General features: G+C 33.9%; 1 protein-coding gene and 1 pseudogene across 1 annotated transcript; one reads left to right on the top strand and one right to left on the bottom strand.

Moving 5' to 3' along the window:
• The first annotated feature begins 1,839 nt into the window (after positions 1–1,839).
• On the top strand, positions 1,840–3,678 carry LOC136062892 (AAA-ATPase At2g46620-like; annotated as a pseudogene).
• A 10,388-nt stretch (positions 3,679–14,066) lies between these two features.
• Positions 14,067–16,335, bottom strand: LOC112000518 (GATA transcription factor 21). Its single transcript, XM_024032662.2, has 3 exons — positions 16,020–16,335; positions 15,193–15,504; positions 14,067–14,764 (listed from the first exon to the last, which is right to left on the bottom strand). Exons 1-3 carry the CDS (start codon positions 16,227–16,229, stop codon positions 14,411–14,413), a joined length of 876 nt encoding a protein of 291 aa, XP_023888430.2. The 5' UTR covers positions 16,230–16,335; the 3' UTR covers positions 14,067–14,410.
• Between the last annotated feature and the right edge of the window lie 701 nt (positions 16,336–17,036).

Here is a 17,036-nt window from a genome sequence, read left to right as displayed (position 1 = left end):
TCTTTATATATTTCTTCGTTCTTATCGTCTCCTGACATACTCAGAACTTATCTTTATCATTGGGGTTGCTAGGAAGATCATTCAAACCTTCCACACGTTTGATTAATCAAGAATATTCGTATCCGAGGAGTAAGACTTCTTCGAACTGTTGGTGACCTCTTCGGATTGTACTCCTCCTTCGTTTCTAAGTATCCTTCTTCCAGATGGACTCTATCTCAACCGATTCCTTCTCTTCGGATACATAGTAATCCTTAAACAGGGCCCTACGCCCACTATGTAAGGTTGGGCTTTTTCCTCCCACATAATATAATATAAATGATAAAATAGATTTTGAGATGATAAAATAAAATAATTTAAAATTTTCAAATGCGAATGCTCTTAATCATTACTATTTCTGAATGAAAATCTAATACGGTAGGCATTAATTTATGGTATGAGTGTTCGTACACAAGGACTTCCTTGTACCAATAATTTTGGTTTTGGGAGTGAGTACTATGTTTATGATGTCTTGGAATTAAAAAAACAGCTAAAACAGTTGATATTTTCAGCATGATGAGCATTAGACATTGGATTCAAAATATCTTGTTAGTGAATTGGGGTTAGTTCAAGGAATTTTTTTTATATAATAATTTACTATGTGTGGAATTAGAGGGACTATATACACTTCAAAAAATAGTTAAATACTCAAAAGGGTCTGAATGTTCTTGTTGATATTTAGAGCGTGTTTGCTAGTGTGATTTTTATCCTAATTAGTATTACTTTTTGTATAACATATCATATCATATTCCCATTTTAAAAAATCACATCAAATCATGCTATATAATTATTAAATAAAAGTTGGGTTCTTGAAACTGTTAGGCTATTATGTCACTGCGATGTGTGTCTATATTCTTAATAATTATTAAAGGGTCATGCTAACGAGTGCCCTTAGGGCATTCATTAATAATCCATTTTAGGAAAATTTTAATACCACTTTTATGGGAAATGAAAAAAGCTGTCAAAATATTAATTACTTTTTTTTTTTTCATTTCCTATAAAAAATTTTCCGCAAATGGATTATTAATGAGTGCTCTAAGAGCATTTGTTAGCATTTCCCTTATTAAAATAATTTACTTTAAAATTAAACTCTAGTACCGATGGTCTACTTTATGTAAAACTCTATTATTTATCTTTCAGGAAATATAAATTTCAACTAAAATTTTAGACACCATAAAGGCCACTTATATTCACTTTTGCAATGATCTCCTCTAATCCAATTTTATGGCCATTAAGAGTCCAAATTTATCTGTAAGTATTAGCAATTATAATTAAGGGAAAATTGCACTTTATCTACCTGTGGTTTGGCCCGTTTTAACAGTGCCTACCCGTGATTTAAAAGTTATCACTTAACCCACTTGAGGTGACCTTCGTTAGACCCCCGTTATTCACCTCTTCCTTTTCACCGTTAACAATAGGGGTAAATGTGTCTTTTTCATTATATTTTATGTTTCTCTTCTCTTTTCTCTCCTTCTTCTTCTTCTTCACAATCAAAACTCATAAATGTATATGGAATGATGCGTTTAACATTCTTACCCAATGCCCATTGCAATTGCCAAACATACTTTTACAATGACAAGAAAACCAATACACCTACAGTCACAAACAAAGCCATAAATTCATGTGAACATACACCCACAGATTCGCTAGCCTTCCATTGCTAAATCCAAAAATTGACTACTTAATTCTTCATAAAACGATCACAAAATAAAATACAAAAATTAAGAATAAATGGTATCCACCAGTTTGTTGGATTCTATCTTTACCCTAGGCTTTTTCTCTCTAAAACTCTAACCCTTTCTCTTTTGCTGGGTTCTCTTAAAAAAAAAAAAAACCCAGATTTGTAAAAAAAAAAAAAGAAGAAAAACCCCCAGCAAAGACCAGCAGGGCAACGGACGGTGAAGATCTATTCATTTCACGCATCCTTCGACTTTCGAAACCATCTACATGGAAGAAGATCTCAAAAACAAGGTAAAGTCCGACCTCGAATCTTTCCTCAAAGGCAAATAGTATTACCATCGTCTAGGCGTGTTTGGAGGCACAACTTTCTCTTGTACAGTCCTTCGGGGACAGGGAAATCGAGCTTCGTGGCAGCCATGGCTAACTTCTTGTCCTACGATGTTTATGACATCGATGTCTCCAAGGTCTCGAAAGTTTCGGATCTGAACTCGTTATTATTAGGAACGACGAGTCATTCTATTATTGTGATCGAAGATTTTGATCGGTTTCTAATGGAGAAACCAAGGACCGAGAATTTATCAATGATAATGAAGTTTATGAATGGGATATTGAACTCGTGCATCGCTGAAGAGAGATTGATGGTGTTCACAATGAATAGTAAAGAACATTTGCTCATTAAGATGGCTGTTCTTAGACCGGGTCGAATCGATGTTCATATCTATTTCCCTTTGTGCGATTTTTCGGGGTTTAAATATCTCTACCTTAGTACCCAAAATTATAATGGCTTTGTTCCTAATTCTCCCATCCTACCAGAAAATACAAAAAAAAAAAAAATATATATATATATATATAGCAATCAAAGTAAAAAGAGAAAGAGATTATAGGTTTTGGGATTTTTGGGGGTTCTAAGGTAGAGAGAGGGAGAAAGCTCGTTCCTTTTTTTTAAGGGTTCTAATTCAGTTCTAATTTTGTCTTATATAGTAAAAGAAATTTTCTAATGGAAATGGCAGAGGTGGATAACGGGGATCTAACAGAGGTCACCTCAGGTGGGTTAAGTGACAACTTTTAAACCACGGGTGGGCACTGTTAAAATGGGTCAAACCACAGGTGGGTAAAGTGCAATTTCCCCTATAATTAAAAATCAATTATGTTTACTTATCACCAAAGGTTGATATCTCACTAAGTTAGTTCTTCAAGATGGTACTTATTGTTAACATATTTATTTATTTATTTTTGTTAACATACTTATTATATAGATAAGATGTAATGGAATCACAAGGATTCCAATTGAGATTGTGCTCAAACACGCTCGATTCATCATCGGATTAAGAAGTTGTAAGAGAATTAAGAATCTTGCTATTTACTCCAAGTAGCAGCCAATGGGATCGGTTAGAGAAGCTTTCTCATGGAATTTTCCTTTTTCCACAAACTTGAGTTAAATCTTAAATGACAAAGTTTAGCTACAAAATTAGTTGTAGCCTTAGGCAACAAACTCACTCAATAAAATAAATATTATAGTATATTTTGAAAATCTAACCGTTGAATTACATGTTCTTTACGCTCTTAATACACATGTCAATTTTTGTGTCAATCGGATATTATTTACTATATAATCTATAATCTTATATTTTATGCATAATTTTAAATTACAAAAACTTGCAATTTAAAAATTTATTGATGGCATAGCTATTAATCTTTAATTTTTTTGAAATTTTGCAAATATGGAGGATATAAGAAGAAGATGTAATTCAATGGTAGATTTGTCAAAATTCATCTCCAATAAAAAGATATTGAGTGAGTTTGTAGCCTAAGACTACAATCGATTTTGTAGCTAAACTTTGTCCAATCTTAAATGAATTTATTTGTTCAGCTTTGATTAGGGAAGATACTTCCTTTGTTTCTTTTGGTCACCTCGTTGATGAGGCTAAACTTTTATCAGGTTCCTCTGAGGAAGCTTTGTAACTTATAATCTTGTTATGCATACTTAACATTTTAGTGGCTTTCAACATGGATAAAGGATGTTTTTTTACACCTTAGCACTGTTATTTTTGCTTATTTGGCTAGATTTTCTTAATAAATATTGCAGCTTTTTTCTTAATAATAATAATAATAATAATAATAATAATAAAACAACTCCACAAGTAAATATACTAAGAAAGAGAGAATTTTGTTAAAAGATATTAAAACTTAGAAAATATGATTTGGACATGAGCGCTATGTGGCATAAGCCACAAGGGCACAAGCAACGCATTTACATTCCTATATAAAAAGAAAAAAAAAATGCATTTACATGAAATATGTTACACGTGAGTCATAAACTACATAAAATCCACCCACCTTTGAATGAATCACATGCAGCATATAAATCTAAAACAATTTCTCTGATTTTTTTTATTTAAAAAAAAATTAAAAAAAAATAAATAACAACAACAACAACAACAACAAGAAGTGGGTTTTGTGGTGTGGGGGAGGGCTTAATTATTTGTCCCCCCTATCATTTAAAGGAAACAATAATTATATATATATATATATATCATATCCTTACAAATGTATAGTATAACAACTATATAGTATGTGCATATGTTGTATACTGTATTTATTATTTATTATTAATAATGTACTGTATTTCTTTTTTCTCTTTCTTTTTTTAAACTGGAATCAAACTTTCAATTAAATCAAAGAAGCATAAGAGTTTACAAAATCAAACACAACTGATGGAACCTCTTCCATCGAAAATAAATCAAAATTAACATGTTGGGCATATCTAGTAAGCACATGTGCCACCCTATTACCATTTCTCTTAGTGCAACTCATAGAAATCCTCTCCAAAGCTCCCATCAGATGCCTAATGTCACCAACAACGTGCCTAAGAGCTGACTGGTTATCCTTGCTTGAAGCAATACACCTCGTAGTATTGACACTATCACCTTCCACTATGAGCACCATGAAGCCAGCATCTATTGCAAATTCCAACGCCTTATGACACGTAAGCAGTTCAGCCTCGTCACTGCCCTAGACTGTCGGACCCTTGGCTATCATTGTTGCCATGACTTCTCCACCATAGTTTATGATCACAACACCGAACCCAAAACTGGCATAATCTGCGAACACAGTTGCATCGTAATTTAGCTTATACATGGACTATGGTGGAGGTTGCCAGCCCGTCCCAGCTTTCTGCAGTACCTGCCAAGTCGCACCCAACACCTCATTAGCTTGTAAACTATCTTATGACTGCTGGAACTCCTCAAGCAACTCAGCAGCACGCTTATTCAACCAACCCTGTTCCAGAAATTTGCCTTCATGCACCACTCTGTTCCGCTGATTCCAAATCAACCATGCCTGCACTAACATTAGCTCCACCTCAGTTTTGTCCATCCGATCCAGCAAGTACTCCAACAGAGCTACAAAGTCAAGTTGCCCCATCCCACACTTCTGCAAGGCCTTAACACTACTGTGGGGGGAAAAAGCCCAAATCTACTTAATGGGCCCGGGACACCATGTTAAGGACTATTGTATTTCTGAGGAGCAATAGGTGGTAGGGAAGCCCATCTGAAGGCAGGAAGCCAAAAGTAATGGGGGAATACCTCCGAAGAGGTCACTGCCGATCCGAGGACGTCCTACTCCTCGGCCACAAATAGCCTTGATCAGACAAACATGTGGAAGGTCCGAATAACCTCCCTAACAATCTCAATGATAATGATAAGTTCTGGGTGGATCCAGAGATGATCAGAACTAAAGAAAAAATATCTAAAGGAAAAGCTGCTACCACCGCATTTAATGCACTGCAACAGCTTTTCTGGCCGCATTTATGTGGAGAAGACCCTTGAACAGTGTAACCTCGGCTACCGCCACTCACAAAGAACTAAAATAGACACATGACGTGACATGCACTTGAGTAGATACACGGATGAAGAGCAGGTGGCGATGGAGATGATAGAAGAGGATGCTATATAAAGAAGAAGGGTCCCCGATAATGGGGGACGGAGGAGAGAGAGAAAAAGAAAGAGAAAAGCTTTACTGTAACTCTGAATGTTGTAATCACTGCTCACTTAATAAAATATCTCTTCGGACATTCATGCATGGAGTTGTTCAAGCATTAGTTCACGTTATCATCACTGCAAGTAACCTAGCCAACTATTGTGTACTCCATAACCAGCCTAGCTCTTTCGCCCGCTCTTTACAAATTTATTGTCCTGGGTTCGCTGGGCCTTCAACCTATATCTTTTGGGCTTGGGCTACCAAAACTGACCCTACAACTACCATGCCAAATATCCTGAGTTGCTGTACATTCCCATAAAACATGAATGGTTGATTCTTGGAATGTGGCACAGAACGGACACAACTCATCCAACAAAACTCGTTTCTTCTTTAGGTTCCTTCTGGTTGGGAGAGTATCATGACATGCCCTCCACCAAAACACCTTTATCTTGTTGGGGATCTGTAGCTTCCATATAGCAGCCCACACCCTACTAACTCCACTTCCTAATGATAGTTCAACCCAATCATCCTTCTTCAAGAGAGCCCTTGCAACCTTGTAAGCCGACTTTACTGTGAAGATGTCATCCTTACTATGCTTCCAATAAATAGAGTCAGGGACTTGCCTTCGATTTAGAGAAATATCACATATAGCTTCCCCCTCTTCTCGATTGAAGTTAGCCATAATAAAATCTCTTCACCACACATGGAAGTCTTGGTTAATCAAACTTGACACTCATACTTTCTCTTCATCATCCCTCACCGACAAGAAAAGCCTATTTGTAGGGTACTTTGGAATCCACCTATCCCAATAGACATTAATAGAAAGTCCATCACCCACATGCCAACAATGTCTAGATCTTAAAATAGGTAATGTACTGTATTTCTTAAGCATGCTTATTATGTATAATTTAATGAAAGACATCATTACTAACAAGATATATATTTTTTTTTTGGAGAAACAACTAACAAGATTTCTTGATAATCTCGTGAGCTGTCTGTAATTTAAACTGATTTAAGATGGGAAAAAAAAAGAAAGAAAAAAGAAAGAAAGAAAGAGATGCATATTTTGTGCGATTGTAAAGATAAGTGTATAACTATTTTCTGACAAAATTGACAATAAAAAAAAAAAAAAATTGTATTTGGTTGGTCAACTATAATTTAGTAAAATTGGATCTAACAATCAGAGTGTCAAAATTTGAGCTGATTTTTTTTACTTTATTGAGCTATCAAATGCTATTCTGTATATATTCTCTATACTAAAGGGAGATTCTATAACAAGGCACGTGAGGATGATCTCGTAGAGACCATACTCTAATTTTTTTGCTTAATTTATAACAATCCTTTTTGTCGGTGGACTTGATCTACTTGACCTTTGTCCCATGACGTTTTACAACTGCAACAGAAGGGCCAATTGGGTTTTTTGTTTTTATTTATTTTTGTATTTGGTTGGTCAACTATAATTTAGTAAAATTGGATCTAACAATCAGAGTGTCAAAATTTGAGCTGATTTTTTTTACTTTATTGAGCTATCAAATGCTATTCTGTATATATTCTCTATACTAAAGGGAGATTCTATAACAAGGCACGTGAGGATGATCTCGTAGAGACCATACTCTAATTTTTTTGCTTAATTTATAACAATCCTTTTTGTCGGTGGACTTGATCTACTTGACCTTTGTCCCATGACGTTTTACAACTGCAACAGAAGGGCCAATTGGGTTTTTTGTTTTTATTTATTATTATATTTGTTTTCAAGTGATGATGTTATAATGTAATATGTGACAAAATTGCAAAATGTCCTTTTTGGGCAAATTAAGCAGCGTTTTGTCATCTTTCTCAAACTAATTAGGAAAATACCCATCTTTTGAAAATTTAGTTTCTCAAAATAGATTTAGACCTTATAGCGGCGTTTTTAAGGAGCCTATAGTGACGTTTTCAGGACCTATAATGGCGTTTTGTAACTCGATTTATATAAAATCGAGTTATAAGTTAAAAAAAATTAAAAAAAATTGCCTATAACTCGATTTATTGGAAGTCGAGTTACAAAACGTCACTATAGGTCTTTAAAAAGGCCTCTATAGGGCTCCAATTTTTTTTTTTTTTTTTATAACTCGATTTTGAGAAAATCGAGTTTCAAAAGAAGGACATTTCCCTAATTAGTTTGAGTAAGATGGCAAAATGCTGCTTAGTTTGCCCAGAAGGGGCATTTTGCAATTTTGTCCATGTAATATATTATTGAATTGATTGGTACATTTTGAAGTCCCTCCTCCCAAGCTTGAATTGGGCCTTTCGGGTCTTAGCTTGATTAGCATCCCTTAATGTCCTTCAAGAATGACAGTTGGTAGTCCATAGCTGCAAAGTTTTCCTTTATAAGCGTTTGATGCAACAGATCTTGTTCACGTACATGTCCAAATGAGAGAGAGAGAGAGAGTTGCAATAGATTGACGGTCATTAGAAATAATTCAGTTACTTTACTTTTATTTTTTAATTATGAACGAATTCATTACATATGCATCATGCATGTTTATTAAAATACATGTGATCTACCATAATTAGCCTGTTAAAAATTCATAACCAATTCCAAGATTTTGAGATTATAAGGTTGTTGTAGTTGATCCATAGATTTATATAAATTATAAATTATCTTGCTTCTTTGATGACTAGACCATAAATGGATATAAAACTAACTTCAATTAAAATCTTCAACTAGTACTTTATTTTGTCAGCAAGACAAATAATAATAATAATAATAATAATAATAATAATAAAGAAACAAGAAATATGAAAGAAAATATTGCCAACTGCCAGTTTTTCATATATAGCTGGGCTGGTTAAGAGTGACAACATATAGAATTTGAGCACTGTATTGATTAACATAGCATTTAAAGGACTAATTAAAGTAAATCTAAATCCTTGTATTAGTCATCATGTGACAGACTTGGATTCAATATTTCAATTCCCATGAAAACATCTTTACAGTAGTTTAGTTTAGTGTTAATTTGTTGTCATTTTTGTATATATGTTACCTTCGATTTTCAAACTATAATTAAAAGTAAAAGCTTTGTATGCACTCAAAGTATGAGACTTACGTTTTACTGACATGTGGGCTCTATAGGTGTGAGACTCACATGCAGGGGCGGCTTAATGTATTTGGGAGCATAAGGTGAAAACTGAAATTAAGGCCTTATATATTTAAATATGATTTTTATAAAATTAAATATTACTTAAATTCTATTATTTTGTTTTAAATGCAAAATTACTACTAATTAACATAAACAACGTAGATTTTTTTTTGAAAGTCTATAGACAAAAAATTTCAAACTTGTCAATGTGGTAGATTGATAGTGGTAAGTAAAAAAATGATGTTAGTGATAGACTTAGATAAAAGTTAGTAAAAGTTTGTTAATTCAACTTGTGAAAAATGTTGTGATTTTATATATATATATATATATATAGAAATGCTACATTTATAATATTTTCATAACAAATCATAGGTGTTAATTTGTTACTAGTTCTAATTTGAATTCATTACTAACATTAATTTTTTGTAAACAATAATATCCTGTAACAACCTACCAATTAGGATTTATTTTGAAAGTGTTGTGAAAAATGTTGCAGAGGTAACATTTTTTTTATTTGATAAAAAATATTATTTTATTTATTGGCTAATATTTTGATTTAATTAATACTTGTAAGGACCAGATTTGAATTCCTAACTCAAGATACGAATGGACTTAGACCCAAAAAGCCCAAAACAATGAATTTGTAGAGAATAAGTTAGAAAACTGGATTTTAGTTAATTAAACAACAAGTTAGGTAGGCTTGATGACAAAAGAGTGAAAATAAACAAATTTAAACTAAAGAAAAATGTCCTTGGCAAAATTCAAGAAGACTGGTTCTTATATAATGCTTTTAAGTATGGTTACAAGTTTGGTTATAGATTGTTACAGTGTTTCTTTCTTGATTTCCCAATATTCTTCCCTTCAAGGGCCTTTTACATTATATATCTCCCTCTTAATGATTTTGACCCTCCATTTGTTGATCGTCTAAGCTACTACTTGAGTGCTTGTTCCATCGGACACCCTCTCTAGCTCTCTATGAGTTGTGATAGCTAAGAGCATTAGCATCAGATCTTTTATAAATGTGTAAAATACACATTTTGACCACTTTTACACATTTTGCACCCAAAAACCCTTTACATCAGTTCTTTTAAAATCATTCAAATATGTCTAAAACTATAAACGAGCTACAGTACCCGTGTAAATTTACACGGGTACTGTAGCTCATCTATTTATTTTTTTAATAGTTTTTTTTTCTCTCTCTCTCACTGCCACTCAGCTATCTCAGACGTTGCCTCTCTATCTCACATCTCTCACTCTCAGTTCAAAGCATGCCTATTAGTTGAAGCTCTTCTCCCCCGATATATAACTAGCCTTAATTAGAAGGAGAAATATTGAATTAAGATTCATGCGCGTGTATATATTAATCAATTTGGATATTGACTCGATCTTTCTAAATTACTTACATAGTTTTTTGTTTTTTTGTTTTTTTTTGTTTTTTTTTTTTTTTTTATAATGTAACCTACTTAGATTATTAATTTTCAAAAAATGNCTCACTCTCAGTTCAAAGCATGCCTATCTCACATCTCTCACTCTCTCGTTCAAAGCGTGCCACCGGAGCGTGGCGAGGTCGATGGCGAGATCGATCGCTGTGGGTCACAGCGTGGCGAGGTCGATGATCGATGAGCGTGGCGAGGTCGATCGCGGCGATGATCGGCAATCGATGAGCGCGGCGATGATCGGCAATCGATGAGCGTGGCGAGGTCGATCGCGGCGATGATCGACGATGATCGATGAGCGTGGCGAGGTCGATGATCGGCGATGATCGATGAGCGTGGCGAGCGTGGCGAGGTCGATGATCGGCGTGGCTAGGTCGATCGTGGCGATGATCGATGGCGGCGGTGATCGATCAATGATTTTTCTGATGATGTTGATTTGTGGTTGTGATGAGGTTGATTTTGGTTGATTTGTGTGGGTTTTGGTTGCTGATGATGGTGGTGATGGTGGCTGGGCGGTGATGATGGTGGCTATTGATCTGATGTTGATTTTGGTTGATTTGTGTGGGTTTTGGTTGCTGATGATGGTGGCTGGGCGGTGATGATGGTGGCTGTGGGTCTGTGAGAGAGAGGGGCAGTGAGGTAGGAATAATAAAAAATTGTAAAATAGAGAATATTTTATTGAATAAATGTGGAAAATAGATAAACTGATGTGGGTGTAATGTAAAAGTGATCGGGTAAAATAGAAAAAGTAGGTTTTTTCATGTAAAATAGACATAGAATTTACAAGAGCTGATGTGAATGCTCTAAGACAGTACTATTCAGGAGTTTTTTCATATAAATGTGGCTAGAAAGTTAGCTACAGAAAATATAATGCAGTGGCAATAGTTTTTCCTTAGATATTTTTGAGTTTCCATCCCTCTTATGTGTTCACAATACACGTCACTGTCAGTAAAACATCCTAGAAGGTCACCTTGAATGATAGGACATGTATTTGATCTGTGCTTTGCTCATCCGAGGAGGTGAGCCTCCTAGGACTACCTTTCTCATTCTCTCCGTTTGCATCTCATTCATGGGACTTGGAACTTGGCATTCTTACTACTGTTTATCAGTCCTCGGACCAGTCAACCTCCTCGAACAAAGCCCAATGCCCAATATACAATTTTTGGCCCTTAACTCTGCAATACTATTATAATATTTTAAAAAATCCTATTACTTAAAATTTGGGGCCTTTTTTCTACTTGGGGTCTTAGGCGCCACATCACTTGCTTCACATGTAGAGCCGCACTACTCACGTTCAATGAGACATAAGTGCATATGCGATACTGCGTGTCTCTGTAATTAATGTATTACAATTGATGTCTCTTATTTAGCCGGCTGGGGTGGCTGAGACAAATATGCCACAGGCATTGGATTAATTACCATGATCTCTTAGGCAGATGAGTTGTCATGCGTTTACTTAGATATACTAGTCAGCAACTCAAAGAAATTCAATAAAATATGATTTTTTTTTAAAAAAAAACTTTTTTTCTCTCATTTAATTTTATATATGAATATGAAATTTGATATTGTGGTATTTATTAAGAGACATTTATTTATTATAATTGTGTATGTATATAATATATATAAAAATGAAATTTGATCATTATGAAAGTTTTTTAATATTGTTATTTTTTATATGAAACTATATAAACTTTATTATTTGTAGAAAATATGACACATTAAGATTTTAATTGAGTGTTCAAATAAAAAATAGAATTAAATTCAATTATATATATATATATATATAATCATGGCTTACCTTCTTTCCTAATTAAAAAAAAAAAATGGAAAAGGAACCGAATTACAACTTACAACTATAAATAAATACAAAAATAAAATCTCATCTAAAATTCTTAACAATCCTGCGAAGTTGAAGTCTATCCAATTGACCAAAAAGATAAACATGTACATAGTCGTCGGACCATGTGATGTTCTCATCCAAAGATATGCACTGGTATACTCCCTAAAAATATTTGACACTCCTATACTGCACATCCTAAGATAAAAATTTAAAGAGGAAAATAGAAATGTCATAACCACATTAGTAATGATAACAGTAAGCTCGCATAATCTCTATATAATTACATTAAAAATGGGAAAACAGTTCTATTTAATTGTAGAGGCAGAAAGCTACACAATATGATCCAAAGAAAAGTAGAATAGTAAAGTTGACAGTCCTCAAAAATCTAGTTGCCATAAACTACATTTTTTTGCGTTAAATTTCTAGTTATTTTTTCGTTCATAATTATTTTTGAAGGGACTTATAAGTTATAACTACATAAATTCAATAGTTTTGATTTTGATTTTGATTTTTGATTTTTGATTTTTTTGGTTTAATACTATACCAAATTATCACAAATTGGAATATATGCATTAGTTTTGATTTTTTGATTTATGGCACATATGACAATATTCTATGGATGATGATGTACGAAGAATTGTCAACCTACAAAAAATTCAAGGGGTGAGTACTGAAACAGCAGGCTGCAAGAAATGTGTGGTAGTAAACGAAGGCACATCACAAGCGTGTAAAGATAATTTCCTAATGGCGATAAAGGAATCACATCACAAATTCCCTTCTATTTTTGCCTGATTTCATTTGGGTGGCCCTCACCACTAGACTAATGTAACTAAAACAGCATCAGTACACCACGTTATCTCTTTTCCTGTGCTCTCTGCCTTCAACCAAAAGGTGGAAATAGTAGCTCTTCCACCCTCTTCTCTCATTCACATCCTTCCCTCCTATTTTCGATTTATTATTTTGTGTAACAGCTTTGTGTATTACTCTATCACATAGAGATGAGTCCGTTAAATGTGAGACCTACTCCAAGTGAGAGAGATATTACATGCAATCATTATACAAGATACAACTTCCTTATTCTATCTAACCAAACACCATGCATGTTAAACTTCAACAATTCTAAAACAACAAGTCTACATAAATTTTTTTTTTCCATAATTACTGAGGCGACAAGTTCCTAATAAGCAAAAAAAATTAAAAAAAAAAATGTAACAACTTACCACCTTAAAATTTATGAAAAAAATAAGAATTTTATGTATATGGTAATGGTATTACTCATTCTAATTTTAGTCATGAACTGACCTTGGCTATATAATAGCCATATGATAGTCTTAAATTTGAGACGGTATCTTATGTATCAATAGATATATGTATAAGTTTATCAAAAATAGATATATGTATAAAGCCAATGGAATTCGTATGTATGTGTAGTCCTCATCTATTAATGTAACCTAGCTTGAAGGCACACATGCTGCATGCAACAAATTGCATAACATATTTTGATAATTTTTCGTACCAACTTATGCAAATTGTCCTTTGCCATGGACCAATACTCTTAAATTCATTTTAAGCAGTAGTAAGATCCCAAACACCAAAAAGTAGTTATTATAAGAGGGGAAGAAGAAAACTTTAGTAGAAGTTAGAAAAAAGAACTTAACTTTGCCCATTTTTTTGGCATAGCATTACTTGGATTTTCCCAAGTTGAAAAAATGCAACCAATCAATTCAATCAGTATTTTTACTAGGACCACATGGACTGATTTCCACTCTGGTCACATGACTATCTAGGAAGTTTGATGACACGTTACCATATACGATAAAACTGGAGCAACTTTGAGGACACAAAGTCACGAACACACACAACAGATATAACTAACATTTCTCATTCAATTAATCTATGTATGAATCTTGACATGGAAATGGGGCCTAGCTACGAGTACAAAGGTAATTGTGAATCAAAGTACGTAGCTGAAGATGTATAATTATCCTCATTATTTTACTATCAAGATAAACGGTAATAATGAAGCAAACCCATATCTTTTGGTTTACAACTTGCTCAAAAGATACATCTCTCACAGACTCACTCACTTAATTGCACGCATATAAGAAAGAGAACAAGATTCTCTCCATTTTAAAAGTTCATTTCACGGTAAATTTTTTTTCTTCTGAAACTCAGTGTATAGAGTATCATGTGCTTTAAATGACATGATACTAGATACACTTTTAAATTTTTTGATATTAAACTTCAACCATGAAATGGGTTCATTTCAAATGGAGAGGAGACAAACTTCAACAAAGAAAAGAAAAAACTTGTTAAAACTAAATGCAAAATTTTTTACTGTGAACAAGGCCACAAGATAGTTCCATTAGCAGGAGTGCACCTTCTGCTTCATCCTGAGGAAATACGCTTCCAAAAGTAGAATTGTTTCTCAAACTTAGAGCTAAATCCTTGAAAGCAAGCTTCCTTTTGCTGTGGGAAGTGTCCATGAGCTTGCACTTAGTCTTGTATTGTGCTCCATGGCTTTTACGCGATTTCTTTTCTTTGTTGTGCACCTTATAACTCTTCGTTGTTGAATTGTTGGTGGAAACTACTATACCATTTGCAGCTGCTGCAGCTTCTGCCATGGCTCTTCTTGCCTTCCTTTGCCTAATACCACAGGCATTGCAAAGTGACTGCAATAACATGTTGCATATAAAGAACTTAATTAGCTATCTATATATGTTATAATAATGGTTAGGCAATTAAAGTCATAGTTTCCTAATGGCTTAAACTTATGGAACATATAGTAATTCATCCTGCTATTAGAAACAGGTGGTCCTTAGTTAAAACTATGTTGTCACTCCTAATAGCTTAAACTCAGCTATCTGTCAAGTTAAGCAAAATCAAGCTTAACCTATTTAAGATTTCTTTGTTGGTATGTGGTTTTTGTGATGATAATATATACACATAAAGTGCTAATATTACTAAACATTACACATAAAGTGCTAATATTACTAAACATAACACAATGGTAAGGGCATCTGTGAGGATGATCTGCTTTAGTGTTTGATTCTTAGCCCTAGAAAATTATGCCCAAAAATGTTTAAGAAAGATATATAACCTTGGGACCTCGAGGGCCACTCCTCCAAAGAGGGGTAGTGGTGGTGTTACAATCAGCACAAACCCTAATAGTGTTGTTGATGCAGTTAGGCGAGTTGATTTCTCCATTTCCATGCCGCTGATCACTTGGAAAGTTCTTTATGGTTCTTGCTGGTTTGTCTGTATCTTGGAAATTTGGGTTCATCATTTTTTGCATCAACCTCATCTTTGAAGACATCCACTGTACTGGCCCAGTTGTACTTTTACTTGGATCTCCACCTTGGCTTTGGCATATGGATAATTTGTGGTGTTTGCTAATATCTTCCTCCACAGACTGAAATGAAGAAAATGAAGATGCTTGATGATCACATGTTGATCCATAACATATGGGATTATTAATCTATGTTCAAGAAAAGAGTTTTAAAAAACAGGATCAAAAGAAAATTTGAGGACACAAAGGCAATAGAAATCTAATCATTAGCTTAAGATCTTGAAATATCACCAAGAAATCAAATTATAGAATACTAACCTTCCACTGCTATAAGATTAAGGTCATAAAAATAAAAGATGAAAGTAATTAGATCACTAGGTAATTGAGGGGCCAAAAAAATAGAAATCCAAACCATCACATATATTTTTTTCACCACTAGGGAACGTATAATGTTTAGTAAAGAGATCAAGGATTAAAAAGAAATGCTTGACTACACTTTTGAACTTTTTGGTTTAAGATGAAATAAAGGATCAAGGAATATATAAGATCAAAAGAATAATTGTAAAATCAATTATTTCAAAGCATGAACCTTTTTAATCGAAATATGTAAATTAATACATGTTTCTTAATTAGCTTGCCTTTTCATCATCATGTTCTTGTAGCTGTGGCTCTTCAAATTTAATCCCCTTTTCATCATGTTGTTTCCTCTCAAAAAAAGTAGGAACTAAGAGGGAAGATGAGGCTTGATGATCATGTGGTGAGATAAAGAGCTTAAGGTGTTGATCTTCTTCTCTTTGCTCTACAAGAGGGCAAGGAGATGATGGTGGGTTCAGATAGGCTGGAGTCATTGAAGAGAGAGAGAGAGAGAGAGAGAGAGAGAGAGAGAGATGTTATAGCTGGTGTCCAGCAAAGGTGGACAACATGGGATAGGTGAAAGAATAACAAAGCCAAAAGGGACTGATCAAATGGTGGTGATGGTGTTTATAAAGGAGAGAAAGGGCAAAGAAGAGAGGTCCGAAAGTTATTCACGTGACTTCATGTCGCCCAAACAAAACAAGTTTAGAAAAGACAAATAGAAAAAGGGGTGTGGTTTACACTGTAGAATGCTACTACTCGACCCCAGTATGACACTACCCTATCCGTAGTTTTTCACCTCTCAATCTCAAAGCAGTTCAAACTTCAAACACATATTAATTACTTGGTAAATATCAATTGGTATATATGTTTTTCTTAAAGATCAGCTAAAGTTTGATTCATTTACCATGTCTAGTCATCACAATGTTTCTTATGTCCACACAATCATTGATCAAAACCTCTTTAGTTTATTCTAACTTTGTGACTGAACAGTAGTGACTCATCAAATATGTATGAATAAGTATAAAATCAAGACATTTTTTATAACTTCTTCTTACAACTAATTGCATGGTTTGTTGTGATTTGTGCATAATAGAAGTAGAGTCAATGATAAATCTAGATGAAAATGATATCGTTCTAATCATATCAGATTATATATATCAGCACTTGTTCAAGAAAAACATTATAAAAAATATTCTGTTATTAACACTGCTTGATACGTATATATGCAGAAAGGAGTAATGGTAAATATTCCAAATTTTTGTATGTAACAGATAAAATGATATTTCTCAGGATAACTT

This window comes from Quercus suber, unplaced genomic scaffold (genome assembly GCF_002906115.3).
Source record: "Quercus suber isolate HL8 unplaced genomic scaffold, Cork oak 2.0 scaffold_465, whole genome shotgun sequence".
NCBI lineage: Eukaryota > Viridiplantae > Streptophyta > Magnoliopsida > Fagales > Fagaceae > Quercus > Quercus suber.
Note: the sequence above shows the minus strand (reverse complement) of the source record. Positions and strands in the feature narration are given on the sequence as shown.